The sequence below is a fragment of the Gracilinanus agilis genome, chromosome 1, assembly GCF_016433145.1.
Source record: "Gracilinanus agilis isolate LMUSP501 chromosome 1, AgileGrace, whole genome shotgun sequence".
Lineage (NCBI taxonomy): Eukaryota > Metazoa > Chordata > Mammalia > Didelphimorphia > Didelphidae > Gracilinanus > Gracilinanus agilis.
This window is the reverse complement of record NC_058130.1, coordinates 738,021,950-738,043,096: the sequence shown is the minus strand read 5'-3', so window position 1 is coordinate 738,043,096 and position 21,147 is coordinate 738,021,950. Positions and strand designations below refer to the sequence as shown.

Sequence of the window (21,147 nt, the reverse complement as noted above, 5' to 3'; positions counted from 1 at the left end):
AAAGAAAAGAAAAGAAAAGAAAAGAAAAGAAAAGAAAAGAAAAGAAAAGAAAAGAAAAGAAAAGAAAAGAAAAGAAAAGAAAAGAAAGAGAAAGAAAGGAAGAGAGGGAGGTAGGGAAATAGGGAGGGAAGGAAACTATATGACTTGGCACCTGTCTCAACAATAATGGAGAAATTGGGAAGAAGCAGGGATGTGTGCCAGTCAGCTCATATCAGTTTGAGAGAACTGTTAAATTTTCTGTATGTGCATTTAACAGCTCAGAAATCAGCAAACACTCTAAACTGGGGCTTGATTTATTGTTCTATCAACAGGCTAAACTTAAGATTGATGGTGAAGATGTTAATGAAGATTAAATTTTAAAGTGTGTCATATATACACTTTTTAAAAAGAGATCAGGTTATTCAATATTCACCAAGATACCAGCAGGAAGAGAGGAAGGTTTTCAGGGAAAGATAATGACTTGGGACAGCCATGTAGCACAGTGATAGAGAACCAGACTTGGAGTCCAGAGGTCCTGGGTTTGTATCTGGCTTCAGACACTTCCTAGCTGTGTGACCCTGGGCAAGTCACTTAACCCCAATTATCTAGCCCTTACCACTCTTCTGCCTTGGAATAGATATTAGGTCAGAAGATAAAGTTTTTAAAAAGAGAGAGCAAGATAATGACAGTTTAGGGACATTCATGGTCTAAAATGTTCTTAGGACACATAGATTGAGATGTTCAATAATTAGCAAGAAGGGGGCAGTGAGGTAGCTCAGTTGATTGAGAGTCAGGTCCAGAGTCAGAAGGTCCTGGGTTCAAATCTGGCCTCAGAAACTTCCTAGCTGTGTAACTATGGTCAAGTCACTTAACCTCCATTGCCTATCCTTTACCACTCTTCTGCCTTGGAGCCAATACACAGTATTGATTCCAAGATAGAAGGAGATAAGAGTTTAAAAATAATAATAATAAAAATTAGCAATTGATGTGAGACTGGAGTTTGGGAGGGAAGTTTAGGGCTAAACAAATAGATCTGATAATCATCAGCATAGAGATAATAATTTAATCCATGGGAGCCAATGAGATCAACAAGAAAAATAATATGGAGGGAGAAAAGGGCCCAGGGCCCTGTGTGACACCCACAATTAGCAGGTATAACTTAGATGAAGATCCAGCAAAAGAGACAGAGAAGGAATAATTGTAGGAGAACCAGGAGAAACTAGTGCGCCTTGGGAGTTACCCAAAAGTATGCTGGTAAATGTTTTAACAACTGACCCTGTAAAAAAAATTATACACACAACAAATTTTAAGTTTAATCTCCATATTAACATTTTTCTCCACCATTTTCTCAAATCTGGAAAATCAATAAAACAGCAAATCAACCTCTGATTTGTGGTGTTTGCTGATTTCTTTTTTTTTTAACCCTTACATAGGTCTGGGTTTCAATCCACTAAGCCACCTAGTTGCCTCTGTTTGCCAATTTCGGAGGTGCAAATATTCATACTAAAAAGTTAACAATCAGATCTCCCACAAGTTGGAACTATGCTCAACAGACTCTAAAACCGTGCATCCTCTTTGACTCATCAATACCATGACTAGGTCTGTATTCCAAAGAGATTTTATTTAAAAGGGGGAAAGGATCTATTGGTACAAAAGTATTTATTGCAGCTCCTTTTGTGGTAGCAAAGATTTGGAAATTGAGGTGTTGCTCAACAATTTGAGGAATGGCTGAACAAGTTATGGTTATGATAGTTATGGAATATTTCAGAAAAATCTGCAAAGACTTACATGAACTGAAGCAAAGTGAAGTGAGAAGAACCAGAAGAACATTGTATACAGTGATAGCAGTATTTCTTGATGAACAACTGTGAATGACCTAGTCGTTCTCAGCAATGCAAATGCAGCCATCCAAGACAATCCCAGAGACTCACGATGAATAATGCCATCTGCCCTCTGAGAAAGAACTGATGGAGTCTGAATGCAGACTGAAACATACTATATTTCATTTTCTTTCTTTATCTTCTTTTTTTAAAATTTGAGATCTCTTCCACAAAATGGCTAATATAGAAAAATGTTTTACATGATTGTAAAATCTATATCAGATTGCTTACTGTCTTGGGGAGGGGGAAAGGCATGGAGGGAGGAAGAGTCAGGAAAAGGGAGACAATTTGGAACTCAAAATTTTAAAAATAAATGAATGTTAAAAGATTTTTACCTATAATGGGGGGAAATGATATATATACAATATATATACATATATATTTTTTTAATCATCTCTCTCAAGTCTGGTTCAGGTTGGCTCTAATATACCATGGAGACATTTGGCATGATATGTTGACTCCCTGAGTTCAAGTGAAGTCTTGGACCTGATGATTCATAACTTTCTTTCTTATGACTGACATAGAGACTGAGTAGGTCCAACTTGGAGAAACTTTGGAACCTGGATTTTCCTCTCTATATCCACCCGGTTGGCTTTTTCTTCTCTCTGGGTCATTGAGAGTGGATTTCTTTACTAGTTTACTTAATTCTCCCCTACACAGGTAGGTTGCCCAGTGGATAGTGCACTGGACCTAAAGTCAGGAAGATCTGAGTTCAAATCCAGCCTCAGACACTAGATGTCTGACCCTAGGCAAGTCATTTCACCCTATTGGCCTCCGTTTCTTCATTTGTCAAATGAGCTGGAGAAGAAAATGGTGAACCACTCTGACATCTCTGCCAAGAAAAATCCAAATGGAATCATGGAGAATTGGACACCACTGAAAAATGACTGAATGATAACAACAAAAGTCCTCTCTTGCTCCTTTCTGAACCAAAGAGCAGACTCAGGACTTACCTAGAAGTCACTGGTATTCCCCCTCTATCAAGGCATTCGGGTCACTAGGATTTCTGCCCGCCTCTAGCTCCTCCCTATACTTTTGTTCTGACCTTGACCAGTCATTTCATTTCCCTGAAACAGTTTTCTCATCTGTAAAATGAGGATTATAATATCTACCTGTATCACCAAACTCAGAGAAGTGATATGAGACCACCTATAGGTAAAGTGCTATATGCAACAGCCTGCTCTAGTGTTTCTGCCAAGAAATGGCAAACCAGCCCAGTATCTGCCAAGAAAACCCCAAATGGGGTCATGCAGAGTTAGGCAGGACTGCACAACAACAACAAAATGACATTTAAAGTCCTTCATTACATGTCTCCAGCCTACTTGTCTATGTTTCTTATTACTCCCCTTCATGTACCATCTTTATCATGGCTTTTGTTTTTTTGGTGGAGTTTTTTTTTTTAATTAAAATTTTTTTTCTTGAGTTCCAAATTCTCTCCCTCCCTTCCAGCCTCCCTTTCCTCCCCATTCCCTGAGACAGTAAGCAATCTGATATAGATTTTACATGTGCAATCAAGTCATGGGTTTTATTGAGAGCTGGAAGGCCTGCAAAGCGTTTTAGGCGTGTGAGCTCATTTGATCACTCTACATTCCAGCCAAATTGGCTTTCTTCCTGGGAGATGGGGCGCTGCGTCTCCCTCCTCTGTGGGAGAAGCACAGACTGTTTCATATGCCCAGAATGCCCTCCTCACTTCTACTTCTTAAAAGCCCTGCTTGTCTGTGAGCCTTAGATTCTATACCATCTCCTAAGGGAAGCCTATTCTGAGCAATCAACAAATATAGATTAAGGGGCAGCTGGGTAGCACAGTGGATAGAAAGCCAGGCCTGGAGTAGGGAGGACCCAGGGTTGAAACCTGGCCTCAGATACTTCCTAGCCATGTGACCCTGGGCAAGTCATTTAACCCCAATTGCCTCTCTCTTGCCATTCATCTGTATTAGAATGGATACCAAGCCAGGAGGCAAAGATTTAAAAAAAAAAAATACATAGATAGAAGGAGCAACTAGCTGGCTCAGTGGATTAAGAGTCAGGCTTAGAAGCGAAAAGTCCTGGATTCAAATGTGGCCTCAGATGCTTCCTAGGTGTGTGACCTTGGTCAAGGCATTTATTTGCCTAGTCCTTACCACTCTTCTTAGAACCAATATACAGTATTGATTCTAAGACAGAAGGTAAGAGTTTAAAATAGAGAGAAACTAAGATAGAAAAAGAAACAGAGCCAGAGATAGAAACAGAGACAAAGAGAAGAAAGAGACAGAGAGAGGAGAGAGAGGGAGAGAGGAAAGAGGAGAGAGAGACAGAGAGAAGAGAAGAGGGGAGAGGGAGAGAGAGAGAGAGCAAGCAAGACAGAGAGGAGGGAGAGAGAGAGAGGGGAGAAGAAGAGAGAGAGGGAGGGAGAGACAGACAGAGAAAGGAAGAGGGGGAGAGAGAGTATTGTATTGTGTTAGGTATTGGGGAAATCAGACAAAAATAAAGCAGGTGCCCTCAGGGAGGTAACATTCTTTCAGGAAAAATGACAAATACACATATAAGTAGATATGAAATATTAGTCAGTTGATAAAGATTTATTAAGCATCTATTATGTGCCAAGCACTGTGCTAAGTTCTGGGGATGCAAAAAGAAGCAAAAGACAGCCTCTCCCTTCAAGGAGTTTTCAATCTAATGGGAACAACAACAAGCAGACAAATATGTATAAACAAGTTACCTATAGGATAAATAGAATAAATATTAAACTATTAGTTAGTACTTTCTACCTCCTCAAGTTGTCACTTATATATGTGCTTTTCTTCAACACTAGGTTATTGTGGTCCTCTACTACTGTGCATTGAGTACTTACTCTATTTCTCAGCCAGTACCAGATTGGTCTGATGATTGACACTTTATAATATAATTTGAGACCAAGTACAACTAAGCCGCCTTCCTTCACATTTTTTCATTAATTCCCTTGATATTCTTCATCTTTTGTTCTTCTGGATTAATTTTAATATTTTTTAGCCCTTATGAAATAATTTTGGGATAGTTTGCTATGCCACTGAATAGGTAAATTAATTTAAATAGAATTGCCATTTTTATTACATTAATTTGGCCTACCCATAAGCAATTAATGTTTTTCCAATTGTTTAGCTCTGATTTTATTTATGTGAATAGTGTTTTGTAGTTGTGTTCATATAGTTCCTGGGTTTGTTCTGGTAGGTAGACTCCAAGGTATTTTATATTGTCTACAGTTATTTTAAATAGGATTTCCTTTTCTATCATTTGCTGTTGGGCTTTATTGGTAGTATTGAGAAATGCTGATGGTTTATTTTATTTTACATATGCCCTACATGATCCTATTTTATTTTATCTTATATTTTTCTATTTTATTTTATATTCTACAGAGCCTTTGTCTTTATACTTAAAACTCTCTCTCCAGTAGAAAGTTAAATTCTTTCAGGAAAAAATGGTTTAGAATTTGGTTTTTTGTTTTTGTTTTGTTTTTAGAAATCCCCAGAACCTTGCACATAATAAATGGTTGCTTGTTTGTGTTGGATCAGAAACAAATGTCCATTGCTATTCATTCTTATTATTCTTCCCTTTGCTCCTAGCCTCATACCACTCCAAAAACTCTGCCTTTCTTCTATTTTCCTCATGGGATTCTGGTTACAAGAAAGGAATATTCACACTGAGAGTCTGGAAGTTGGAGTGAAGGATGTCCCAATACAGGAGACTCAAACCCTCAGCCCTGGGAGGTTTTGAGGCACATCACATCTCAAGACAAGAGCACCCCCACCCCAGCCCCAAGAGTGTGTCATCTGCTCCAGGCTCTCTATTATGTCCTTAGTGGTTCTCTAGAATCCATTACTATGGGAGAATCTCCCTATATACTCTTAACTCACAAATGGCCTCAGTCTTTGGTGTTCCATATGAAACCTTTTATGGAAAGAATCTCATACTTCCATCCCTATTCTCTTGATCATCCCTCTCCATCATCCTCAAAGACCATCCCATTCCATTTTCCTCTCCTGGCCTCTCTCTCTCTCTCTCTCTCTCTCTCTCTCTCTCTCTCTCTCTCTCTCTCTCTCTCGCTCTCTCTCTCTCTTTGCCACCTACCTCTAATCTATAATTTTACCAGAACTTTGGAAAGAAATACCATCAGTTAAGGGGCCATAGAAACTTAAAGTGAGGATTCTGGCAAGAAGAGATTTGGGAAGGGCAGACAGAAAAAATGCAGTTCAGAAGAGAAAGCAGACTTGAGGCAGGAGGTCAAAGGTTAGGTGGGAAGCTATACTTTGCAACTATACTGTGTCCCCACAGTTACTAACCTAAAGCCAGTGCCATAACTAGTTTTATTCTGACCTAGGGAAAGCTTTATAAAACACACTTGAAGTAAGCAATTTGGGAAGTGCTCTCCAATGAACTTTCAGAGAGAAATTCAGGAAGAAAGAAGTGAGACGATGACCTGAGGACAATATACACCACGGACATAAAGAGGACACAGCAAGGCAGCCCCATATTGTGGGAGATTGCTCACCTGAGATGCAGCTATCAGGAGAAAGAATCACTAGGTACAAAGTCCAGTTATTTGATGATATTTTCTGGGTTCTATATGTCTGAATTTACTGAGGTGGGAGGCAAAGGAGACATGGAGCTAGAGTTAGGCCATTGAGTTAGTTCAAGTTCTTGTGAATAAAGCTATCTGCTCCATCCAGAGTTGGGGCAGGGTGGCAGAGGACTAGAGATAGAAAGACAAAAAGGTGAGTTAGGGTTCCTGAATGTTTCAGAGATAGGACTGGAGTCCTATTTAGAGTTCTTAAGCTGGAATCCAGAGCTTGGTTGGAGGAAAAAAATGACATCTTTTTCACTAACCTCTAACCAAAATTAAGCATTTCCTTCCATTATAATTTATTTAAAAAGCATGATTCTGAAAAGGGGTCTTTAGGCTTTACTAAACTACTTAAAGGACCCATGACTCAAAAAGGGTAAAGAACTAATTCAGTGAGATCAACTCTTAGTCTGCAGATTTTTCTTTTTTCTCAAAAACTCTTTCAAAATTTTAACAGCATTAAATCAAATAAACAAAAAATAACCACAAACAAAACAACACAACATAATAACTCAGTTATATTCAGCCCTATACAAGTAGAACTTTTCAACCTAAGAGTTTCTGAGTGAAGCCAAACAATTCTCCCCAACCCAGCCTTGAATTGGGTTTGGGGGATAGGGGGATTATATTCTCAGGAAAGTGAGGGAAGTAGTTAAGTGGAAACTGAATGAGCCAATAGTAAAGAAGTTACAGAGAGGGAATTCCTGTTTAGACCAAATGATGCCCTCTGAGATCTGAGAGTCCATCATCCTGTGGCCCCAAAGATATAATATGAGGGTTGTGAGTGACTCCCTGTTCCCCAAAGCTGATGATTCCCTTTACCAAGAGGCAGAGAGGGGCCAACTGTCCAGGCCGGAAGAGGAAGGAGAATGACAAACCTTCCTCAAAAAGGCCTAGAGAAAAGCAGAGCAGCAGAGAGAAAGGTGACATGGGAGGAAGAAGTGAGGTTTTAGTCTTCCTCAAATGACATAATTTGGTCACTCTCAGTATCCCCAACCTCTCTCTTGTCTCTCCTTAGAGCTTAGTGCCTCCTTCCATTCATATGCCGCACTCAGGAAACGACCTCCTCAAAGGGAAGAGCTGCTGGGGAATTGGAGGGGAAAAATCGAGTGTATTTTTGTCTCTCCCAGCTTTCATCACAGGCCTTCTCCTTCTGCTTCCCAAGCTTCTGACAAGAAGTAGGACCACATCAGAGATGACTTCCATGAGAATCTAATCAGAAAATCTTAGGTTAAACTAAGAGAATGAAACCCTAATGGAAGAAATTGCTGCACGAGACAGTGTAGGAAGGGAGGGATTTCAGGACCCCAAAGCCTTCTTTCTCACTGAGGTCCCAGTTTGACCAGGGAGATCTTGGGCAGATCCCCAGTGCCAGAGACTGGCCAGAGCTCCCTCCACCCATCCCTATACTCTCCTCAGCATTTCTTAAGGACTTTCTCTTCATTTTTTCCCCACTTGAGGCTAATCTAGGATCCCAGAATTTCATTCTCCTCTACTCTAGGATAACCTCCCTGGGCTTATTCCATCATTAGAGAATAGAGAGGGGAAAAGGAATTCTCCATCAAGCTGAGATCCTCCAGTTGAAAATGGGGAGGGTAGCCATAGGAGAAAGCCTGATTTAAGTGCAGTCAGAAATAGTCCCAAAGAAAGGGACCAAGAAACTCAAGTTTCAGGGACCTAGAAACTAAAGGAAAGAGAGGCTAAGAGACTCACAGATCCAGAAACTGTGAGACAGAGAGGAGACAACTAAGGAGGCTAAAAGAACAGAGACTGAGTGACAGAAAGATCCAGAAACGGAGGAAGGGAGGAGCTGAGAGACCTAGAGGCTAAAAGATGAAGGTAGAGAGACCCAGAGATCCAGAAACTGAGAAATGGAGTAATATATTATTAGAATATGGTTGATAATTAGAAGGGGAAAAATTGTGGACAATACTAGAACTAGAGAGAGGGATGGAGAGGGAAGAGATAAGAGGGCCAAAGATGAGTGGAACAGACTTAGGGGAGGCTGGGATGGAGAAAGGTTGGGCAGCAAGAAATAGACAGATGGTTGGTGGCATCTTTGTCCCCATATCCCAGGGGCCACCCACTGGGGCTGGTCCCTTACCTTCAGGCTGGACTAGGTTTCTGGTCACTTAAGTATCTTGTCACACAGGCTCGGGGAGAGTTGGACTCTGAGCACAACTCAGGTTCAGGAAAGTGAGAACCTCAATGAGTGTACACCCACCTCAGCCTCGCTGTCCCGCCCCTGCCCCGCCTTCTTTCTCTCCTCTCTCTAGTAGGTGCCCCCTGAAGTCTGCTCCCCATCACTGCTCTGAAAAGTGAGGAGGTCCCAGGGGGGCCTCCATGCAACACATAGAGGCTGCTACTTAAGGCTCTCACAGACCATTGGATGAGGTCTAGCTCTGAGATGGATTGGACTCTAGATTCTGGGCTCTCCATTCCAGAATAAACTTGGGCACTGACTTCTAGGTTTGAGGCTAAACCCTGTACTCTAGATTCTAGATAGATTCTGGCTTTGAAGGCCTGATTCTGGCTGAAGTAGACACTAACGTGTGGGTTTTAGGCTAGTCTCTAGGCAGTTAGATCTGAGCACTGGGTTCTGGATTCTGAAACAGATTTTGGATTCTGGACTAGACTCTTAGCTCTAGGTTCTGGGTTCTGGATTTAGGGTTAGAGTATACTCTTAGCCTTAGAGTCTAGGTTCTAAAGCTATACTGAATTCTAAGCTTCAAGGTTTGGGTTTGAGGGTGGACTTTAAACTGACCTGTTCCTCCACAGAGGAGTGTCTCCTATCAAACAGTGGGGATTGCCTGTCACAAAGTAAGGGGAAGGTTCCCTGGACCTTTGTTTCTCCTTTTAGGACTCTCCTTCTTTGGGAAGAAACACTTTGAAATCTTGAGTGACTAGGAACCTATATGAACATCATTTCCTAAATCTTTATAAGGGCCCAAGGGTCAAGGACCTGCACAAGACCAAAAGCCAAGCACAAAGCTCTGTAAACAGTAGGTACTTAATAAATGTTTGTTAAATTGAAAGTAAACTAGATTTGGAACCAGAGAACCTGGTTTCGAATTCTGGTTCTGAAAAAAAAAACCCAATCTTGATGTTTCTTCTACTTTTTCTGCTCTAGCCTTGGGCAAATGATTTTCTCTCTGGGCCTGTTTTCTTAGATGCAAAATTGGAGGGGAAGGAAAGGGAAAGGAGGAGACTGGATGATCTTAGTTCCTTCCAACTCTAAATGTCTAGGAGCATTGCCCTAGAGTTCAGCCTCAGCTATAGATGGGCTCCCTGGGCTCAGGGCTGGTTTTCTGGGACCAGAAACACTGGCTGCATTTCTGACATTGGGGGCCTAGAAGAACACCCCTAACTGATCCCAGGGCTCAGTTCCTGATAGAAGGACAAAGTGGTGAATGTCTCTGTCCCTGGAATTACATGACCCTTCCACCTCCACCCCATCCACTGAGCTCCCAGCCCCCATATCTCTGCCACCCATTACCCAAATATCTCCAGGGCTCCTCTGTGACTTCTCCTCAACCTGGGTGATATACTACAAGAGATGACAAGGCGAGGGAGAAAGAGAGAACCACTAAGGCCACTGGGCAGGTATGGAGGCTGTGGTGTACTCTGAACTCCACCTGGTTCCTTTTGCCAAGTCTTAGAGATCCTAGGGTCTCAGAAATTGTTACCCTGGGCTCTAAAATTAAGTCCTGGTGCCCTCTGGTGGACACTAAATAGAACCCCTCCAACAGGCATCTCCCCATTTTCTATATTGACCCAAATCTTGAGACTCCTACCATTGACAGCTCTCCAGCTCTGATCAATTTCCTGATAATAATAATAATAATTAAAATCTATACCCAGCTGTGTGACCCTGGGCAAGTCACTTGACCCCCATTGCCCACCCTTACCAATCATCCACCTATGAGACAATACACCGAAGTGCAAGGGTTTAAAAAAAAAAATCTATAACATTCATATAGCACTTTAAAGTTGCAAAGAAAATCGCATATGTTATCTCATTTGAGTCCCACAACAACCCTATGATGGCAGTGCTGTTACTAACCCCATTTTACAGATTAAAAAACTGAGATAGACAAGGGTTAATTGAAATCTCCACCATGGATTCTTGAAGGGTCTTCAGAGGCCACTAGATGCACCCCCACTCCCCTCATTTTACAACTGAAGAAACTGAGACCTATGAGGACCCAGAGGTGGGATTTGAGCCCAGTCCTCTCCAACTCTGGAACCAGAACTCTTACTCAAATTCTTTTAGCTAGCAAGTAGCAGAACTGGTATTTGAAACCCTGGGTCTTAGAACTTAAAAGCAGAGTCCTTTTCCCTTGACCCCATTGTCCTCACTTCCTTAGGATCTCTAGACCTAGGACTACAGAGGCCAGTTGAAGCCAAGGAGCAGTTATTTACCAAGGCATCCAGTTCCCCAGATTCTGAATCTTAGAAGTTTTAAAGGAAATCCCCATTTCTAATATACCATAGTGGGGATTATATCCTTATAGGTCATTCCTATGAGGATTACAGAATTTTCATATTCTAAAAATGAAGCTTAGAAATGACTAGGGAGACTACACTGGGAGGGCAACGAGAGCAGAGCAAAAGCTCAGTACCAAGATCCAGCCCAAGGTGCATCATAATTCTCCTGATCCTCTCCAGGAATCTCAGGAAAGGCAGGAAGATTCCTTCAAGTTTCCTGTTAACCCAATTTGAGCATGGAGCCATCCACGAGGGAGCTGTTTCTCCACGTTATCGTGGTCCTCATAACTGTGATCCTCATGTGGCTGCTGGTGAGATCATATCAATACCAGGAAGCTGAAGTTGGCTTTCCTGGGATTGACCAGGAAATTAACCTGAGATTGACAGAAGATTGGAGTATGGGAGCCCTCCTCTGCTGTAGGATGCCTTGGCATGCCCTTTCCTGCAATTACGTATACCTCGATATTGCTAGGCTAGGATGAAGATTTTCCCTTTGTGGGAACATTTCTTTGGCCTTTGCTGCTGTGTTAGGACTCCACGCTTCTGTGATCTGTTGCGATATGATTTCATGTTTCCCCAGAATCCGGCATGCATTTGGCAAAAGTTGTCAAAATTGTCTTCAGGTGGGCATTGGATACGTTTCTTGACACTACAGATGTTAATAAAGCCCCCTGTTTGAAAGGGATCACTATGAAACAGGATTGTACCATGCACAGTGTCCATCCCTCCACAGCCTCTATGCCAGCCTCTCCTTGACTCTCTGATAAAAAGAAATGTGATATAACTAGTCAACTCTGGCTGTTTTAAAATAATTTTAAACCTTAAAAAAAGAAGAAGAAATCACCTGAACCAAGAGTCCTTAATCTGAGCCCATGAACTTGAAAAAATTTTTATATATGTATATATGCATATTCTAAGAACTCTACTTCAATATCTTTTGTTTCCACTATAATCCCATGTCATTTTGTTTAATGCATTTAAGCTTATTCTGAAAAGGGTCAACAGGCTTCCAGCAGATAAGAATCCCTGATCTAGTTCAACTCCCTCTTTTTACAGAGAAGGAAAACAAAGTCTGGAGAAGGGAAGGGATTTCCCAAAGTCCCCATCAACAAATAGCAAAGCTACAAACTTTGGTCCTCTGACTCCAAATTTTCTTTCTTGTCTTTTGTTTCCTTTTTTTCTTTTAAACTTTCTGTCCAAATAAATCTAAGACAGAAGGGAAAGGGCTAGGCAAATGGGATTAAGTGACATGCCCAGGGTCACACAGCTAGGAAGTGTCTTCAGTCACATTTAAACCCAGGACCTCTCATCTCTAGACCTGGGTCTCAATCTACTGAGTCACCCAGATGCTCCCTAATGCTCTTTCTTTCTTTTTTTATTTTTTTAAACCCTTAACTTCTGTGTATTGGCTCCTTGGTGGAAGAGTGGTAAGGATGGGCAATGGGGGTCAAGTGACTTGCCCAGGGTCACACAGCTGGGAAGTGTCTGAGGCCAAATTTGAACCTAGGACCTCCCGTCTCTAGGCCTGGCTCTCAATCCACTGAGCTACCCAACTGCACCCCCTAATGCTCTTTCAAAAAAACACTTCCCTTTAATATTACACTTGGGGGAGAGGGAAGATATTACACTCGTGTTACAATTAAATTACAACCTCCAGGTTCTTAATTTCCACAGAGTTTATTAATATTACTTGAATAAAGAAAGCAGATAGAGATTAAAGCCTATTTTTCTAATCTAAGTCTCTAACCACGCATTGCTCCTCCCTCATGGCTCTCAGCGTGTTAGCCTCCCTCTGCACCCCTTCCTTTATCCTCCCTTCCTACCCCCACATATCATCTGTGCCTTCACGTAAGGTCCAGTCATGCAGCGGAGGCACTACAGGATGCAGGTTGGAAGGAAAATATGTCCACACAACAGGGAGAGGTTTCTCTTTACACTCTGAAAACAACACCTCCCAATTTTCTTTGCAGAGGTAGGGAACTATGGGTGTGGAATGCCACATAGACTGATTAATGGTCAGTTTTCTGAATTGCTCCTCTCTTTTCTCTTTCTTCTCAGGTATAAGAGATGGCTCTCAGGGAAGAGAAGGGATATCTTCGTAGAAGATGTCATAACGAAATGGTATCAATGCAATTTCTTTACGAGCTTCCTACCCTTCCCATTGTGCCATGTTGGGAGAGAATAATTTCATTCTGACAGGTCATTTGGCACCTTCTTTCCCAGGAAGGGTCCAGAAGCTTTTTCTGGCACAGTGTGCTGTGTCCTGCACTACGAGTAGCTGTGTGTTTCATTCTTTGCACAGGAAGGCTCCTAAAGAGTCTAGTCCCAAAGTCATAGGTAAGGAGACCATACCATTGCTCGCCTTTGATCATTGAGCAGTGGTTATAGAAATCAGTAGCTAATGCAGGGTGGGGAGAGGGACTTTCTGTGTGGAATACCTTTGGCTTTTTTTTTTAATAGTATCTGCAATGGTCTAATCTTTAGATAGTTGGGATCTATAGGCCATTCTTTTTGAAAAATAGCAAGCATAGTTATACAGGACTACATTTCCCATAAGGTCTTGGCCCCAGAGCATGATCATTCATTGGGAAAGCTCTAGGATTCCATTTTCCATAATGGTGCATCTGAGGGTTATAGTGCCAGGGTTAGTGCTCATGTGGAAAGAGAAGGAAGGGAATATTTGACACTGCAAGGGGAAGCATTCGGATATAGAGAATCTTAAAAGTAACTTGCAATTCCATGGAACAAGGAAGAAGACATCCACATTGGAACAGGGTTGTAGAAATTAACTGATGAATACAGAATAGATGTGAGCTTTACCAGGGCGAAGTTTCCCATCTCTCGTTTTGGCAATAAAAGGACCTCATACCTGTTCTCTCCTTTGGAATAGCAAGTTTGGAGTGACATTTCCCAACCACTCAAAGAGGGAAATCAGAGTGCACTCATTTGGGAATATGACTGTCTCCCTGTTATTTACTTTCATGTTGGCCCATTGATCCCACCCAATGTATGGAACCTCTCAGACTTGGATTAAAATCATGGCGGTGGAATCATCTGGCTCATCTTGCCCCCACCCAGTTTGAGACTGGAAACTTCTAAAATTAACTCCTATCTAGATATTCAGTTACTCATCAGAACAGACTCAAGCAAAGAGTAGCATGAAATAGAACATTTAATTAGGACAGGAATCAATATCACATGCATTCCAGAATGAGTAAAATCTCATTCCCTTCCCGTATTGAGTAATTTGGAAAATAAGTCCCTTAAAACTCACTGCCCTAGCCAGTAAAGTAAATGCAAAGTCTGGTGGTGGCTGAATTGAGAAGCTGGGGCCCTCCCTTGTGCTATGCACGTGTCTTTGAAGTTGTCACTCTTGGCTTCAATGTCTTCTCTGCTTGCTCTGTGAGGCATCAGGAAAATTCCAGGATTCCCAAGTCTCCAGATGCCATCTGTTCTGAATGTCCCTTAGGTCTCTCCACTTGGCCACTTACCCCATCACTCCAATCCCCATCTAAGCAATGAGCCTCATGGGAAAGAGAGTCCAAGGCATTCTGAGAATGCTTGGTTATAAGTACTATTCAGTCATGCCTATCACATCAGCCAAGAAGTTGTATCCTCATGATGACTAATTTAAGTGTACTTAACTCTCTAACTCTCTGAGGCAGTGATGGGCAAACTACAGTAGCCCAAGGGCCAGAATGTGGCCCCCTGAAATGTTCTATCCGGCTGCCCGACACTATTCCTAATCTGACCTATACAGTGTGTGGGATGCAATACAATGAAATTTTGAAAGAGTAGCCTTAGAAACAGACTGACAGATGAGCATTTCCTTTCCTTTGGCCCCCCTCTTTAAAAAGTCTGCCCATCACTGCTCTAAGGGAAAAGGGGCTAAGAAAAAAAGGCTATCCCTAAGACTGTAGCTCATTGAGTCACCCCAAGTCCTCAGAAGGTGGCAGTACTGGCCTATGAGTGGTTCATTCCCCCACCAATTAGATCCCCAGTGATTGATCCTCCCCAATGACCATCATACTCTGTGAACAAATCCAGTAACTGACACTCCCTACACTGATTCACCTAATTATTTAAATGCCTGACTTTCAGCATGGTGATGGATGACTCCAATAACTAATGACTCTAATGACCTACACTCTTTAGTGACAAACATTCACATTGGCCATCATCTTCAGTGACCATTAATAAGTGACCCATAGCATCATTCACCAACATGTCCAATGATTGGTACTTCCATTGATGAATGCCTTCACCTCCAATCTCTCCAATAGGAAGGCATCTCCCCTCCTTCCTATTCCAGATCCCCTGCAGTAAACAATTCTTTGCTTTCTTCTATTTAAGCCCCCAACCTCAACTGGTATACAAAGTCTCAGAGAAATTCAAAACAGAGAACAGAGAAACAGCTGATTTTATTGCACTGACATGAAGCTTCTGCCTGACTCCCCTTGGACCTTCAGCCCGGGTTTGGCTGGCCCCTCACAAACCATTGCACCCCTGCCAAACCCCATGCTTCCAATAGGGAGGAGCCCAGAGCTAAGGCCCAAGTCCTTCAAGGAAGAAGCAGAGCTATAGAACCAGTTCTTCCTTCTAAGATCCTGCAAGCCCTGTGTACCCAGGGAAGGGATAGGGAAAGATGCCTAGTTTCCCTGCACAACATTTACCCCAGGGTCTGGCATTCTCAGTCCTCAGGTGGTGGGGAGGAGGTGAGAATGGGAAAGAGTTTCAGGCATCTGGGGAGAAGACAATGGTCTTGCTGGTAAGGGAGAAGCAGGGGACCAAATTTCTCTGAGAAGAAGCAAGGGACAAAGACAGGATCTGAGAAGGACTGGTAAGATCTAGAGAAGGAATCCTCAGGCACTGGCCACCTCCTGCTCTTGAGGGGCTTCTGAGACATCTTCGGCCTTACTGGCCAGGCTATAATAGTAGGTTCTAATGCGCTGCTCCACATCTGAGAAGCCTGGACGATCCTCCCACCTGTAGGCAGGAGGGACATGATCATTGAGCCATTCCTGGAATGAAGCTTTTCCTCTCCTACCTCCCCCAACCTCCACCCCATAGGCTTGCATCTTAGGGACAAGACAAAGTTGTCAAGTTCTTTGAACATACATCTTCCTTCCCCCACACCCCCCGCCCTCAGCACTCAAGTGTTTAAGAGAAACCAATTCTGGATCAAAGTAAGGGAAAACTTCTCAGTGACTAAGCACCAAAGCAGAAAGGGCTTCCCTTCACTGACCACTTCCAAATTCGAATTGTCATGTGTATTTTGTTTTATACATTGAACAAAGCAACCAAGCAGAGATCCATAGAAAGACGTCATTGAATCAATAGCCAAAGGGTTCTGGGACACAAGGATAGATACTGCATGACCACTTGTTGGGTGCCAATCATGCAGAGTGGCTTCATGTTCCAGGTAGGGATTGGATTTGGCACGTTTTAGACTCACAGATTCAGAGATTAAATGGCCCCTCCAACCCCAATCATTTTATAGACAGGGAAACCAGGCAGGTTTTAAAAGTGGCTCGCCCAAGGTCACGCAACTGGTGGCAGAGCTGGGGACTCCCAATACAAGCCCTATCCCATGGTACAATGCTGTTTCCCTTCTAGGATCCCTTCCACTACTAAGGATATATCATTACTTAAGTCCCCACCATCAATGCACCCCTTCTTTCTCTCAGTCCCCTCGACTAAGACTTTGGGGAAAGGATTTTCTTTTGCTGTTGTTGTTTTCTTTTAAAACCTCACCTTCTATCTTAGAATCAATTCTAAGTATTGGTTCCAAAACAGAAGCGTATACTGGCTAGGCAATTGAGTTAAATGACAAGTGAATGGGAACTTGTACATAGAACCCTATGAACCTGGATCAGACTTTGACACTATCAGTCCCCCTTTTCTCCTAGATAGTCTCACCTCCTCAGCTTTTCATGACACTGCTCTCTCTGGGTCCTCCTATCGGACAACTATTTTTCAGTCTTCTGAAACCCTCCTCTCTTCCCAACTTTCCTATTGCTGTTGAAAGGACCACCATTCTTCCAGTCACCTGGGCCCATAAATTCAGTTGTCTTCAATTCCTCATCCCTATCTACATCTACAATCTCTTGGCACATCTTGTTATTTCTTCCTTTAGAATATTTCCCAACCACTACCCTGGTACAATCCCTCATTAACTCAGTCCTTGTCTCAAGTTTTTCTCTAGTCCAAACCATCTTTTTTTTTTTAAATCCTTACTTTCTGTGCTAGTAAAAACTCTAGGACAAAAAGGCAAAGGCTAAGGCAAATGGGGTTAAGTGACTTGTCCAAGGTCACATAATTAGGAAGTATCTGAGGCCAGATTTGAACCCAAGTCTTCCCAAATCCTGGCCTGCCTCTCTATCTACTGTGTCACCCAGCTGCCCCTCCAATCTCTCTTTGACTTAATTGTCCAAATGATTTCCCAGAATTAAAGGTCTGGCCACGTCACCCCATCTCCCTTCTCCCAAGCACCCAGTGGCTCCCTATCCCTTAAAAATCAAATATAAAACCCTCTTTTAAAGTCCTTCACAACCTGGCCCCTTCCTACCATTCCAATCTTCTTCTATCTCACTTCTCTCACTTACTCTACTATCCGTGACACATGCCTTCTTGCTATTCCTCATATAGAGCCTTCCATCTTCCGCTCTGGACCTTTTGAGCTGGCTGTCCCCCCCCCCCCACCTTCACACCTCTGACTCCTTCATTTCCTGGCTTTCTCCAAGTTCAAATCTCACTTTCTACAGGCAGTTCCCCTAATACCTTCCCTCTGCGGTTGCCTTTTACAGGTATCCCTTCCATACTGTGACCTTCCCCATTGCAGTTTCAATATATTGCAGGTCAGCATAAGAAATTAAATGGGAATTTGGGGGAGTTTTGCAAAAGCCACAGATGACATGCAAAAGGCAGCAGACAACACAGAAAAGGGGCAGAAACTATATAGCCTGTGATGAATACTTAATCCAAATGTACCCTAAGGAACTGTAGACACACTATAAAAGAAAAAGAAAAAATTCAGAGTTCTTTTCTGGTACAAAGAAAGGGCCAAAAATGTTTCCCCAGATTTTCCTGCTCACAGGGACACCATAGCCCTAACCCCGCCATGTGGAAGGGATACCTGTATTTATATCGTATATATATGCATCTGTTTGCACACACACACATATATATATATACACACACACATATTTATTATTACATAGTTACTGGCATATTGTCTCCCTCCTTGAGAACTGAAGGCAGGAAGAGTATTTTTGCCTTTCTCTGTACCCCCAGCACACTGTAAACAATGAATAAAAGCAAGATGGTCAGAGAAGGACAGAGTAGGGCAGTGAGGTGGGTACTCACTTGTAGATCCAGCAGTCCTTCATGAGGGTGTACATGTCTGATGGGCACTCGGGAGGGCAGTCCATCCGGTTACCCTCCTCGATGAATTTAATGACCTCGGGACCTTTCATTTTCTGTTCCAGGATGAAGCAGGGGAGGAGGTTAATGGTGGGGTTGGATGGGGATGAGCAGAGGAGTCTCGGCTGCCCAGCACCTGCCTCCTCCTCTTTCACTCTTCTTAACTTCCTCATGGTTTTCTCTCTTCCCTTCATCCTTGTTTTCTACCCCAACCTCTAATTCCCTTGTTGCCCTGTGCCCTTCCTGACCATCCTCCTCCCAGCTCCATTGCTCCATGGAATCACAGGTCTGGCTTTTAGCATTATCTAATCCAATCCTTACAGAGGAACAAACTGAGGAAAAGAGAGGGGGAGATTGAGAGAGTATTAAATCTAGAGCTGGCAGGCTTAGAGACAGGAGGTCCTAAGTTCCAATCTGACCTCAGACATTTCCTAGCTGTGTGACCCTGGGCAAGTCACCAAACCCTCATTGCCTAGCTCTTACTGTTCTTCTGCCTTGGAACCAATGCCCAGTATTGATTCTAAGATGGAAAGTAAGGATTTAAAATAAATAATTAAATCTAGAGTTGGAAGGGATTTCGATGGTCATCTACTCTAGCCCCCTCCTCATTTTTTTTAAACCTCCACCTTCTGCCTTAGAATGGATACTAAATATTGGTTCCAAGGCAGAAGAGTGCTAAGGACTAGGCAATGGGAGTTAAGTGACTTGCCCGGGGTCACACAGCTAGGAAATGTCTTCGGCCACAATTGAACCCAGGACCTTCCATCTCTAGGTCATCTAGCTGAACCCACCCCCATTTTATAGACAAGAACACTGAGGTCCAAGAGGAAGAGACAAGATTACACAGAACTAGGTCCTCTAATTGCCTATGCAGTGCTCCTTTGAATACATCTTGGTTTCCCTTGCTGCAAACTCCCTGACTCTTCTGAGAGCCCCCTGCCCTGACCCTACCTTATAGGGCTTCTGACCATAGGTAAAGGCTTCCCACATGGTGACTCCATAGCTCCACACATCACTTCGGCTGGAGAATTTTCGGAAGTTGATGCACTCTGGGGCATACCATTTAAGCGGCCATTTCCCTGCAGAACGGGCCTTGGGACACAGGAAATACTGTGATGTACTTCCTTGTCCCCTGGGGCTGGGGGCTAAGTCTAGCCATCTCCAGGCCCTGCCCAGACCAGTCTCCAGCTTAGAGATTCTCTGGGAAGCTGTCGGGGACCTTGATGTGCCACAACACCCCAACCTAGCCCAGGAACTCCCTCCCCCCCCCAGAACTTCTGTAAGGTACCTTTTGCCCCAGCCCAAATCTTCTTCCTCTGAACCTCTTGCCAATCTGTCCTGTAGGACCTCTTACCCTGGGCCTCTCCTGGTCCCCCTGTGTGCTCCCCTCTTCATTCCCCAAGCTCTGCCCCTGGGAAGAGTGTAGCACTTACTGTGTAGTAGCTGTCATCAGCTCCCAGTGCCTTGGATAAACCAAAGTCACTGATCTTGGCATAGTGCTGGTTGACCAGCAGGACATTTCGGGCAGCCAGGTCACGATGCACAAAATTCTTTTCTTCTAGGTACTTCATGCCCATGGCCACCTGGTGCAGCAGCTCAACTACATTGCTCACAGGGACCTCCCCCCTGGAGGATAAGAGTTGGGGGGGATGGTAGGGGGATGGGCAGAGCCACCAGCCCCCTCTCCTCCCCTGGCCCTTTGTTCTCCTAGGCTGTGGGCTCTGAGCAGGAGCTGAAAGGGAACCGTCTAAGTGTGTATACTTAGACTGCCTGTACAAAATTATTGGAGATGGAGAGGTGGGGTGAGAGATGCTGGCCATCTCTAAAGGGAGGAGCTCAATAAGAAACCAGTTACCCACTCTAATGATGGGCTCTGCACCCATTCCACAAGCCCTGGAGCCTGACCTCTCATTGAGCTGCCCCGTAAAACTTTGTGACTGGGCAGAGTTAGCTACGTTAGACTCCTGGGAGGGTGAGTGAAAGTGCCAGAGTATGGAATGCGAGCAGGATGGCTGGGGTGCCCAAGGTAGCGAGGGCATGCACATAATTCTCGGGGTGAGTCTGCATAGGAGCATATTATGTACATACACACACATTTATACTTAGGTCTCTTCATGCCAACATTTGTACCCACACATGGAAGCAAACAAAGATGAGGGTTGTTGCGCTGCTATGTTCTCATTCAATTTGTTCCAAGGAATATTTAGTAAATACCTGCCCCACCCAAGACAGAAGCATATCTGGGAAACACCCATACCAGCAGTCCTGTGGGAGTTATGACTCTGGTGTAAACGATGTGTATATATGTATATGCAATGGGAAATCATTCCATCTTCTCAAAGGACTAGGCACCTATTGGCCAGTCCTCTGCATGTGTGTATATGTGTACATATGTGTATATATAGACATATTATACACACAGAGAGAAAAGTATACATGAATGTAAGAGGCAGTGTTTTGTAGTAGAAAGAACACCTGGGTTCAAATTCCTCATAAGATCTGTATAACCCTGGGCAAGTGCCTTCATTTCTTAGTCTCGGTTTCCTTATCTGTCAAATGGGAAGTCAGACTAGGACTAGATACTCTACAGAGCTGGCTGCTCTCTATTTTTTTTTCTCAAATGATGCCTTCTCTAGTGCAGGGAGGGGAGGAAGGAAGATACATGGGAACGTTGATGTTGTTACATTAATAAGCAAATGAGTAAAAGATAGGAGAGAGAGAGAGAGAGAGAGAGAGAGAGAGAGAGAGAGAGAGAGAGAGAGAGAGAGAGAGAGAGAGAGAGAGGGAGAGAGAGAGAGAGAG

General features: G+C 43.2%; 1 protein-coding gene across 1 annotated transcript in view; it reads right to left on the bottom strand.

The window, feature by feature from the left end:
• Positions 1-15,324: 15,324 nt before the first annotated feature.
• LOC123232290 (tyrosine-protein kinase ZAP-70) overlaps positions 15,325-21,147 on the bottom strand; it is a 12,940-nt gene continuing 7,117 nt past the window's right edge. Inside the window, exons 9-12 of the mRNA XM_044658691.1 lie at positions 19,779-19,971; positions 19,297-19,437; positions 18,289-18,401; positions 15,325-15,909 (exon numbers count right to left, since the gene is read on the bottom strand). Coding sequence (XP_044514626.1) covers positions 15,786-15,909; positions 18,289-18,401; positions 19,297-19,437; positions 19,779-19,971 — 571 coding nt within the window. The 3' untranslated portion in view covers positions 15,325-15,785. The remainder of the gene's footprint in view (positions 15,910-18,288; positions 18,402-19,296; positions 19,438-19,778; positions 19,972-21,147) is intronic.